This window comes from Vanacampus margaritifer, chromosome 1 (assembly GCF_051991255.1).
Source record: "Vanacampus margaritifer isolate UIUO_Vmar chromosome 1, RoL_Vmar_1.0, whole genome shotgun sequence".
NCBI lineage: Eukaryota > Metazoa > Chordata > Actinopteri > Syngnathiformes > Syngnathidae > Vanacampus > Vanacampus margaritifer.
The window spans coordinates 26,111,823-26,123,383 of NC_135432.1; the positions used below are offsets into that span (position 1 = coordinate 26,111,823).

Here is an 11,561-nt window from a genome sequence, read left to right on the forward strand (position 1 = left end):
TTGGCCAGAGGCTGTTCCCATTTTGAACAGTTAAGGTCTTAATCTACTAACTAAAAAATGTTTCAGTCATAAATGGTCAAATAAAATAAAAACATTTGGGGGTGCTATTTTAAATGATTGGATTTATTTTCTTCTTCTTTTTTTGGGGGAATAATATGCCTTACACATAATTTGAATTAACCTTACAGTAAATGTTTAAAAAGGACAACAAACATTTTATATTGATCCCAATAACAAAATGCAAAAGAACTATATAAATTTTTATATTTTGTAGTTTTGCCCAATATTAGCCGGGCTCCAGTTTAGCAAAGGTAACATTTAGTAATGCATGAGTACACAGCCAAAGTCTAAACACACGTCCTGGAGATGTTCTTGGAGGAAGCCAGGAAATAAATGTAAGGAGATGTTTTTATTCTTTTTTTCCTCTTGCTCTCTCTTTCTCTCTCGGACTTAGAAGTGATGTGAGACTATAAATGCTCACCAGAGTCTACCGCGCCATCACAAAGAATTTACTGGAGTTGACTCAACAGTCGCATGAGATTAACTTGGGTGAACCTCGGAATAAAGTCACACTCACTTTTCCAGGCGAGTAGAAGACTGAAAAAGTGGACCGGGAAGGACGTTTTTGTCATTTGGTGACATTTTATTTATTTATTTATTTTTTTAAAAAATCAAAATGTTACTGCCAATGAGTAATGTTCCAGGAATCTCTTTAGTGTTTGTGTTTGCTTCTTGTCTGTCCCTCTTTCTTCTTTTGAGCAATGGATGCACAGAAGCTTCTATATACAACATAAAAGGTACGTTTTTTTTTCTTTTTCTTGAATCTCTCTCTGGCCATGATAGAATGAATCAACACTTGCTTTGGGACATTTCGCATTTGGGAAGAAAATAGAGCTGTCAAACAATTACATTTTTAAATCAGATTAATCACATCTCAGAATTTTGATTAATCATGATTAATTGCTTAATTAAAAATACTTTTTTATCAACTTCTTTTGCCCACCAAATTTAAAGAGCAATTATTATGTGTTCTTTCGACATTTAATGTTATGAGGACGTCTTCAAAATTTTTGATCCACTGTGCACACTCATCCTCCTCTTTTGCTAATCAGTTAATTACTTGCATAGTTTAAAATGGAACAAAAAATGACCCAAATATTTTGACATGAACAAATATTCTGAATGTCATACACAAACATTTATTAAATGCTTTAGTTTAATGCATGTGTACAGTCAGCCAAAGGAGTGATTAATCTGCGATATTTTTTGTGATTAATTAATTAGTTAACGCTTTAATTTTGACAGTACTAGAAGAAAGTACAGAGGAGTACAGCGTTAGTAAACAAACAAAAATAATAATACAATGTGGGGAAAAAAACGAGAACATCATTTGAAATAAATGAACAAGAAATTATCTTTTGAAATATAAAGCTAAATTTGTGATGTGGATAAGGTTGTAATTTCCTGTAAACTAAAGTAAATGAAGTCGTAACATAATGACGCCGAAAAAAAGGTAATTTAACTCAAATACAATTGTATAATGTGAGGGAAATATGGACAAGGTTTTGATTTTAAGTGACTTAATTTGTAGTTAGAGATAAAGACATGAAAATGTAATCCGATGAAATTAAAGTATACTTGCTAACCCATTAATGTTGGTACTTTGTTTGATTCTCAGGTCTGTGTTCATATAAGGACAAGTACTACAAGCCCGGGGATTCATTCAGAAGAGGCTGTGACAAGTGTTATTGCCACAATTTTGGCTCCTACTGCTTTGCGTGAGTAGCCTAAATCATTCACTTCAGGTTGTATTAATTAATTCCACTTATTTAATCATGTTTCATTCATGCGCAATGCTGTCTGGGTGGCTGGTTCTCATGGAGTTTTCCTTCTCCTGTGTGATCTTGTCTCACCTCTTTCCAAGCAGGCCCATGAAGCCCACTTCCTGGCCCAGGAAGTGTCAGCGACTCATGACTGAGTGTGGTTACAAGGTCGTCTATAAAGAAAATTCTCTGGTGGCATGCCGAGCATACAGCTGGATAGGATGAAAGGCATGGAGAGGTTTTGTTGATAATGAACAAATAGGAAACAACTACAACAAGAATAAATGTCAGAAAAGTCTGAGGATGCCACTTCAGTGTGTTGTTGTTTTCAGATCGGAAGTTTTCATCATTTGCCAGTTGAAAATGCGATTTTCTTTGTTGATTGAATTACATTTCTCCCCCTTATGTTGCCCCTGGTTTTGGGCTGTGCAGAAATAAAGCCTTATAGGATGTCACTCATGTGTGAGTGGAATTTGGGATTTTAGGAAGTCACAAATGGACAAAATAGAGCTGCTGTATGTCAGTTAGTTAGTGAGAAAAAACGTCATCCAAATAAAATGTTTTTTTTTTAATTATTATTTTTGTTATTTGCCACTAAGTGAGCATTCTAATCCAACAGGCCTTGTTTTGGCATTTGGAGACAGTGAATGCAATTGTTTGGAACTATTTAAACGTGTTGAATAATAGCTGGGTAATGTTATTATCACTTTTATAATCTCACTTTTTATCAGTCCAAAACCTTTTCCATTTAAAATGGCCGCAACAGAGAACTTTGTGTGAAAAGCAATGCACTGTAAAACACACTTAAGCACATTTAGATGATTAACAAGATCAACATTCTGGGAGGTTACTTTAAAAGTATGTTTTGAAAATAATAGTACTTTTTAATTAAAATCACTTCAGGATTATGACAAAGTGCAATAATGTTATTTAGGCATGTCCAAGTCGCTGATAGAGGAGTGGATCACTCGCCTTGCTTCTTTAGGATGGGTTCAGGTACCACTCCCACTCAGTTTGATGTGAATGAGACCCTAAAGACAATGAGTGGTAAGAAGATGGATGGATGGATACTCTATATTTGTGGACTGAAAAAAAAAAAAAACTCAAAAAGAAGAACAAACTGCTTGGCCAATGGCCGCATTGTAACCCACCTTTCATCCTCTAATTATGTTAATAAAACATATGTATATTTAAAATTGTAAAAAGAAAAAAAAAAGGCTTTCTTCTTACCTCCTGGCCACAACTTCAGTCTAATCTCAGATGTATAAAAAAAAGAAAAGATAACAATGCTCAATTTTGATTGACACTGTAATGATAATAATAATAATAATAATAATAATAATAATGCATCGGATTTATATAGCTCTTTTCTACCTAATTAGATATTCAAAGACGCGTTACAATTGAGCGGATACATTATTCATGCACTCACACATTCACACTGTGGTGAAGGTAAGCTACTTAAGTAACCACAGCTGCCTTGGGGCAGGCTGACGGAAGCGTGGCCGCCACCAAATCGCCACCAAACCACCACCAAACATTCGCACCTTCCATTCACCAGTGTGAATAGCACTGGAGGCAAAAAGTGTGTGAAATGCCTTGCCCAAGGACACAATGACACATGACTTGAGGAGAGCGGGGATCAAACAGCCAACCTTCTGGTTACTGGATGACCATCTCTACAACCTGAGCCACGGCGGCCACTGTCACAAAGGTATTCATTTCATTTATCCGATTGCTGGCATATCACGTTTGGTCTAATCACAAGGGGAGCCTGTGGACGCACTCTATGGCCTTTCCAGCGGGTTACATCAGCAGGTCAGCCAAGGGTGAAGGAGGCACTGTGCTGCAGTAGCTCTTCTCTTTGGGTAGTAATCCAACATGTCAAGTAAGAAGTCAGAGAAAGTGGTGGCCTCGTTCAAGTGGAAGTGGTATTTCTCCACCAGAACGTCGTACAGCCTCCAGATACGCAGTGGTCCAACACGTCGCAGGTCGCCTAGGTAACGACAAACATTGACACTAATGATACCGTCTTATTGTTATTCTTCCATTTGTTATGAATGCACACATCCAAACTTGAAGGACATAATGTCGCGCTTGTTTACAGTAGTATAGTAGTTCCTTTATTTATTTATTTTTGTTTTTATTTTTTTATGTATTTTTTTATTATTATTATTATTATGTTTTAATTTTTTTGTATTATTATTATTATTTTTTTAATTATTATTTTTTTATTTTTATTATTATTATATGTTTTAATTGTTTATAATTGTTTTATAATTGTTTTATTTATTTTTTATTATTATTTTATTTTATTTTATTTTTAGTTTATTTAAATTTTTTATTATTAATATTATTATTATTATTTTTATTTTTACTTACTTACTTACTATTATAGTTATGTGTATTAGGTGGAAATTGGAGGGTTAGGTCAGTGCTTCTGCCTCACAGTTGAGAGTTTCTGGGTTTCAAACTCAGGTTCGACCTTCATGTCTGGAGTTTGCATGTTCTCCATGTGTTTATGTGAGTTTTGTCCAGGATCTCTGCTATCATCTGTCACACAAGGAGCGCAATCAAGGGTGGAAGGCGATCTCCAAGAGCTCACCATACGGCAGCCAACTTTACACCATCTGCGAGTGGAGATCTTCTTGCAGTTCCTTAGAAATGTGATTTACGTGTCAATCTCCTGCATTGATTACATTTAGTCTGTATATGTCTCCGCCATGTAGACTATGCTCATATCCTGCGCTGAATTTAAAGGGAATGATTGGCCAGGAATAAAGTTGGCTGTGTTCACTCCCACAATGGTGCAAACACTAATTTATAACTGTGCCCGTCAACGAATATACCTAAAAAGTTAGAATTCTTTTACGCTCAGCTTGCGCTAGGCATGAAAATAGGGCCCATAAAGTCAACACAGTTCACGCAGTTGTCACTTTTGAGGCAACATGACTGGAGGTGAAATTTGCTGGTGTTGGAAAATTTGAATTCACGGCTGCATCATGGCGCGAACAGCTCATCAACATCATGAATGTGTTCACTACTTCACACATTTAGCAGCAGATAGCGGCAAACACACACATACAATATGGTGAAATAATCAATATAGGACGATATAATGGTCTGTGGGACCAAGAGGTATACAATGAAATGATCTGTATTACAATAGGAGATGAAATCAAATGCACTCTTACCTCGGTGGTTGAAGTACTCTGCAGAGTATTTCCCAGACATAGCCACGGCAGGTGGGATTTTGCCAAGCAGCTCCATGATCTGGGCAATGTGATCTAAGCATACAGATTGCGTTACTGACGGGTACGAAGGATATTTCATTTAATCTAGTATGACTCATCATCTGTAATGGACACGTACCTTCCTCCAGAGAGAAGGTGGCGCCTGCTTTGGGTTCAAACAGAGAGTCTCCTGTGAGTAACTCAAAGGCCTGAGTAAATGCAAAAGGAGATTGCATCATGAATAGTGTGAACTAGCGAGTATTCATTCAAAATAACCTGCCGAGACATTCAGCATGTTGAGCAGCTGACCACAAAAACCTATTGTATGTCATATGACTTTTCTGCCATGTCGAGATTCCAGTGCGCGACTAGTGAGCCGCATTTCAAGGAGCCACTTTGATAGGCTATGATTGAAGTGGAATGTGACCACCACGCAGCACCGCATGCATCACAGATCTGCCGGCCTGCACTCATCTGCAAAATTACCAAGGTTGGGTCTAACCTGCCTCTGAGCATTTGCCACATGTCGAGCAGGATTTACTCCAGTCATAAAAATATAGCGCTAGAAAACTGTATGAGTAGTTTATTGATTGAATTCTTAACTGACTACTTTCTAACACGATGAGTGCCTGAACAAGCTAAAACCATAACAAAAAGGAACTCATGCATATAAGTAAAGGGTAAAATATATATGTTTTAGCATCCTATTTGGAAATCTCACTTACTGCCAAGACGCATTCATAATTGGTTTCTCACCATGCAGGCGACGCTCCAGATGTCTGCTGGCGGGCCGTAATCGGACCCCAGTAAGACCTCCAGTGAACGATATTGTCGAGTTTGGATCTCCTCACAGAAATGTTTGTACTGTTCAAAGAAACAGAGCAGAAGAAGATAAATAAAAATATTGGCAAGCACATTTTGGCTCAGAAAACTTCTTTTTTTTAACTCTGAATTATGTTTACCACTATCCATTTGTTTTTACTAGAATATCAAATTATAATAGTAGCATGATCCCTGGAGCAAAAATAAATAAATAAATACATAAATAAAATTGTTTCTTACTTCTACTTTGATTAAAAACACATTACAGTACATGGATAATCTCGTTAATACTACAGTGTCACGTATGCTAATGAAGCTGAAAGAGGCTCTCCTGTCAACATGGTGGGAGTTATCCACTGATCCACTCACTACGTCACATTTCACTCTTTCATTAGTCCACCTTCTCTCTACTCCGATTCCATGGATACTTTTCCCCAATAACTATCAATCTTTTTGTATTTGGCTCATATACATAATTACTGTAGATGGATGCTGTACATTTTTTGCATCTTCTTTTTTTATTCCTTTGTTTTGGGTTAATTGATGATATGTTATTTCTTTAGGGATCCAAATGACCCAATTAAATTAGAATAAATGGAAGCAATATGAGTGACTGACCACCCAGCAAGAACTGCCAAGGTCAGCGATCTTCACTGTAGCATCGTTTAACACGCAGGGAATCAGATCCTCTTCTCCTAGAAGAAAATGACGAGGAAAAATAATGAATCCAGTTTTAATCCATTGCAATAATTAATGAAATTTCATCAGAGGAAAGTTGTGAAAAGGTGCATTGACAATATTGATTAGAAATATATATACATATACTGTATATATTTTATTAGGGGTATTAAAAAAATCGATTCTGCAATATATTGCAATATTGCAGCGCACAATTCTCGTATCGATTCAAATATGCAGCCGAATCGATTTTTAAAGATCACTTTTTGATGGAAATATTCAACAAAATGTGTTAATTAAAGTTGGGGTTCACACTTGAAGCATGGAAGAATGTTATATTAATGGAACATTAAGCCTTAAAATTTGATTTGTTTGTTTGTTAAATACAGTGGACCACAGTTTATAAGCCTGAAGTACATTTACAGTGTACATGTCCAAGTTTATTGATTAGTATTTTCTAATTTTGAGTTAAAAAAAAAAAAATCACAATAATTGACTTACAGATTCGTATCGGGATTAATTCACACCCCTAATATATATATTTATATATATAGAAGCTTACAGTAGAATACAGGACACTGAATCTCAAATTAATATTTTAACATAGTTCCTTCAACTGTGTGGCAGTGAGAATTCATTTTTGAACATCACTCAGCATCTGTAGCAAGAAAATAAACAAACGGTGCCTGTGGACTCAGCTTCATTTCCACTCGGTACAGTGGACACAGTGCCTTTTCCCACTGGACCGGGATGCGACTGCTTTTTTGGACACAGCAGGATGTTCTCTGGCTTGATGTCTGTGTGGATGATTTTACACTGAGCGTGAAGGTAATCCAAACCCTGCAGAACCTAAGAAAGATACATTATTATTATTATTTATTTATTTATTTTATTTAAGATTGCTTCCACCGTACTTTACTCATTGTTTGTCACTGATAATGTTTATGTGTATGAAGATGAATACATAATTAGTGGTCCAAAACTATATGGTAAATATTTTCTTCTTTTTTTTTTAATTTTTATTGAGAACATTCAATCCATCAAAGTGTAATTAAGAAATGAAGTAGTTTGGTGAGACGGTGACAGATTTCAAACAGATTTCGTGCTGGCCCAAGTGTGAACATTTCAGGCACAATTTTCGGATTTTCGGATGTGTTAAGTGTTTTGACTGCACAGTTTCTCCCAGCTAACCAGTAGATAAGAATACTCAGTCATCGAAATGTACCTGGGTGAGGATCTGTTTGACAAATGGCTGCAACACTCGTGCATTCCCAGAGCGCATCTGCAAGCTTCTCAGGTCTGGTCCGAGCAGCTCCAGCACGAGACACGTGTCTAAACAGCTCTCATTAAGGTCCATCCAATGACCAGGAGTGCAGTGGAACCTCCGATATGAAACACCTGTTATCAACATCTGTTCTGAAATGCGGCTTCACCTGCAGCCATTTATTTACATTGGGAATTTTTTTTAAAATAGGAAATAGAAATAATATGTTACACCGTAAAACTCTCACCCTCATAAAACCTTTTGTTTATTGTCCAGTCAAATATTTTAACAATTTAACATTTTTAACATCTATCTATCTATCTATCTATCTATCTATCTATCTATCTATCTATCTATCTGTGTGCTGAAAACCTGGTGTTTGACCTCAAAGGTTCCACTGTACACAGGCTTGGGGAGTAACTGAATACATGTACGTAATTAGATTGCAAAAAAGTTTAACTGTATTCCATTACAGTTACAGGAAAAAAACATGTAATCAGATTACAGTTACATTTACTAAAAATGGGGATTACTTGGAGGATTACAATTTCTACGATGAGAGAGAGAGAGAGAGAGCATGCACGCCCGCGCGATTGGGACCGTTGCCACATGTCGGGGAGGTGGGAATGAACGAACTGACAAGTCGTGTCCTCCATACGCAAGCAGTTTGAAAAAGCTTCACGGACGGGAGGAGGAAATGGCGACCGGTATTCACTGGAACTTACTCGGAACGAAAGTTTGAGCTGAGAGTCCAGCGGCCTGCTACGCGCTGTAGCTTCTTGCTAGCTAGTCCGCTAGCCTACAACCATAATGTAAGTTACACCTTCCAAACAAATCTTCCTCCCACCAATTCACTATTTAAACATCATACACGACATACAAACGGCTAAACTTGTGACTGGGATAAAAGTTAATTTTGCAGTTGATGTCACACATTGTCATCCTCATTGGATGACTATCTATCTATCTATCTATCTATCTATCTATCTATCTATCTATCTATCTATCTATCTATCTATCTATCGATCTATCTATCTAGCCATCTATCCATCTGTCCATCTATCTATCTATCTATCTAACAGAAGGGGTGGGGCTGCTGAGACAGGGGTAAAGAGCCAAGCAGTAACTGGTACGTGGTGGGAGTGGCTATTCGGTGCCAAAACAGCCCTTTAAGTCATGTGATTGCAAATGAGAGCACTTTCAACAGACTTAACCAAATCAAGGGCAATTACAGTAGAACGGATGGATGAACTGGTCTGTGAGGATACGAACACCATTGTCTCCGGCCACCTTGAACTCATCCAGCAGACGAACGATCCTCAGACTGTGCGGATGTCGGCTAGCGGGACCAGCGGTCTGTGAAGAAGCCAGTGTTGCGAGCAAGAAGCGAGTGAGTCAAAAGAATTAGCCGCCGCATAGGAGAGGAATAAAATGCTTGCACTGACACATTTTAGGAGAGAGAGTTCATCGTGTCCTGCTTGAGCAAAACCGTCTCCGCTCTTCAGAACTTTCACTGCAACGTGCCCACCCAATCTGAAAACAGCATCATTAGTATGATTATTGTTAACTTATTAGTACGTACTGTAAAAGGCAATAGTACTGTTGTAGTCTTTTTTGCTTAAATTCTACTCTCCATGTCGAATACTCATAGGTAATGTAGTGCAAACATTTTTGTACAATTTCCTAATAAATTCTCCTGATATCATGTTGACTTTAAATGCAGGTAATGAAGCCCTTCACTTGTTATTATTATAATTTTTTTTAACATTAGTCTAAGCGACACCTGATGGTAGTATATGGTACTGTTTTAACTGCCTAACTACTGTGACTCTACTTACCTAACCATAACCGTACGAACCCTACAGGTAGCTTAATGCATAATATCAGTTGAAGTTTGAATCTACCCGAGGTCCACGCAGAGCCAAACAGTGGCAAAGTAACCCCAGCCAAGCTTGGAGAGCACCTTGTATCTTCTGTTGAACACGTCACCGATCTGAACACGGTGGTAGCCACCTGAGAAGATAAAACAAATATGAGGATGATATTTTGTGGCGAATATTATCTTCAAGTGATTGAATCTCATCTCTTGTTATAATATTGGATGTAAAGATAAAGACTAGTCCATCCATCCATGTTTTCTTCAGCTTGTCCTCATTAAGGGCATGGGAGATCCCAAGCTTGACTACAGTACATAATTGCAGTGGGAAACTAAAACCACATCAAACAAAAATGGGATCTTCATCCAAGATCAGACCGGCACACCAGTTTCTTCCGTTGAAGTCAATCCTTTTTATTCCAGTCATCTTGTGTTAACTCATTCACTGCCATTGACGGCTATAGACGTAAAAAAAATATTGGAACTATTTCTTAGTTTCACATTTTTTTCCACTTTTGTTAACACGAGTATGAAAACCTAGAAATAATAATAATAATAATAATAATAAGCGCGTGTGTAAATGATCACGGTGTAATAGGGGGAAAAAGGAAACGTGGTCATACCATAACAGTATTCTCTTGGGTTCTCAGCGTCCTTGAGTTTCAGCTGCTTCAAGCATCCCAGGGCCGCGGCACTAAGAGATAACCCAGATTTACTCCTGACACACACACACACAAACACACCATCGACAACAACAAGCCCAGTCATACTCAGCATATTATAGCTCCATCAAGGCCAAACAATTCTAATTTGAAGCCGCCAATATAGTACCAATTGTATATGCTTGCATTTTTTCTCCTTTTCATTAAGATGCATACATTTATTCACTGAGATCTAAAGACACAATAGATTTTTTTCCTAATCCTGCTGCGTGACAGCAAACACAAAACCTCCAACATGGAATTGCCTGCATTGGTTGATTGTGCTGACGTCACAAATTTCGGGTGGGCTGGTGTTGCGATCGGGTCCCTGAGGACGAAGGAACTACTTTTAAATATAAGTCCTCAGCGACCCCGCATCTCTTCATGGAAACTTGGCTTGCCGCAAAGCCTGCCAAAAGCGGATGTGCGCAAGTCACACTATTTACAACTCAGATGTGAATGCACTCTGTAGCCTGACAATTAGCTGCAACAAGAGAATAATGAGACCGAGAAAAAATGGAGAGCACTTTGCATGTTGATTAAAAAATACCTTCATGTCTCAAACTGGCTGCCTGAAATAATGATGACATTCTTCTTCTGTGTATTTCAAAATTGTATGGCCAAGTCATAACACACTTCAAATTCTATTGGAATTACTCATGACTTTTTTTTTTCTTCATAGAAATGTTAATTTAATTGAATTAACAGCAGAAGGGTCAACAAGACACCAAATTGCACAACATATGAAATTTCACTTTCAACAAAAGGCTTGCGACTCACGTGGGATGTTGAAGAGGGGCGACGTAGCGCGAGCGGCGACTCCTCTCCATCGTGTCCGACCCGCAGAAACAACAGCGGTCCAAGTGCAAACGATCTCTAAGTGATAAAAGTCATCATCAGCTCCATTCAGCCACAAATGGAAACTGAAACTCTTCCTGGTCCTGGTTGCTGGTGTGTTTCTCTCTCGTGGAAATCCAAAGTCCAGTCTGACAAAAAAAAAAAAAAAGAGTTCCATGAGTTAACAGCTGCTGTTGCTTTTTATGTTTTTAATTTTAATTATAGCTGCTTTGACCTTGCGGTTATATGAGTCACCTGGCACGAGAGCGGGATCCCCGTCTTCCAACACACCAAAAATAGAATAGCAGACATATGGCAATGTATCCT

General features: G+C 37.8%; 1 protein-coding gene and 1 long non-coding RNA gene across 2 annotated transcripts; one reads left to right on the forward strand and one right to left on the reverse strand.

The window, feature by feature from the left end:
• Positions 1 to 523: 523 nt before the first annotated feature.
• On the forward strand, positions 524 to 2,068 carry LOC144057665 (uncharacterized). Its single transcript, XR_013295305.1, has 3 exons — positions 524 to 797; positions 1,679 to 1,778; positions 1,928 to 2,068. It is a non-coding gene; the product is annotated as an uncharacterized LOC144057665 (long non-coding RNA).
• A 133-nt stretch (positions 2,069 to 2,201) lies between these two features.
• LOC144057658 (SRSF protein kinase 3) lies at positions 2,202 to 11,561 on the reverse strand. Its single transcript, XM_077575488.1, has 13 exons — positions 11,490 to 11,561; positions 11,178 to 11,383; positions 10,320 to 10,414; positions 9,725 to 9,833; positions 9,266 to 9,353; positions 9,089 to 9,176; positions 7,782 to 7,888; positions 7,243 to 7,405; positions 6,497 to 6,573; positions 5,813 to 5,920; positions 5,196 to 5,265; positions 5,018 to 5,110; positions 2,202 to 3,819 (listed from the first exon to the last, which is right to left on the reverse strand). The coding sequence occupies exons 2-13, from the start codon at positions 11,225 to 11,227 to the stop codon at positions 3,635 to 3,637; spliced, it is 1,233 nt and encodes a 410-aa protein (XP_077431614.1). The 5' UTR covers positions 11,228 to 11,383; positions 11,490 to 11,561; the 3' UTR covers positions 2,202 to 3,634.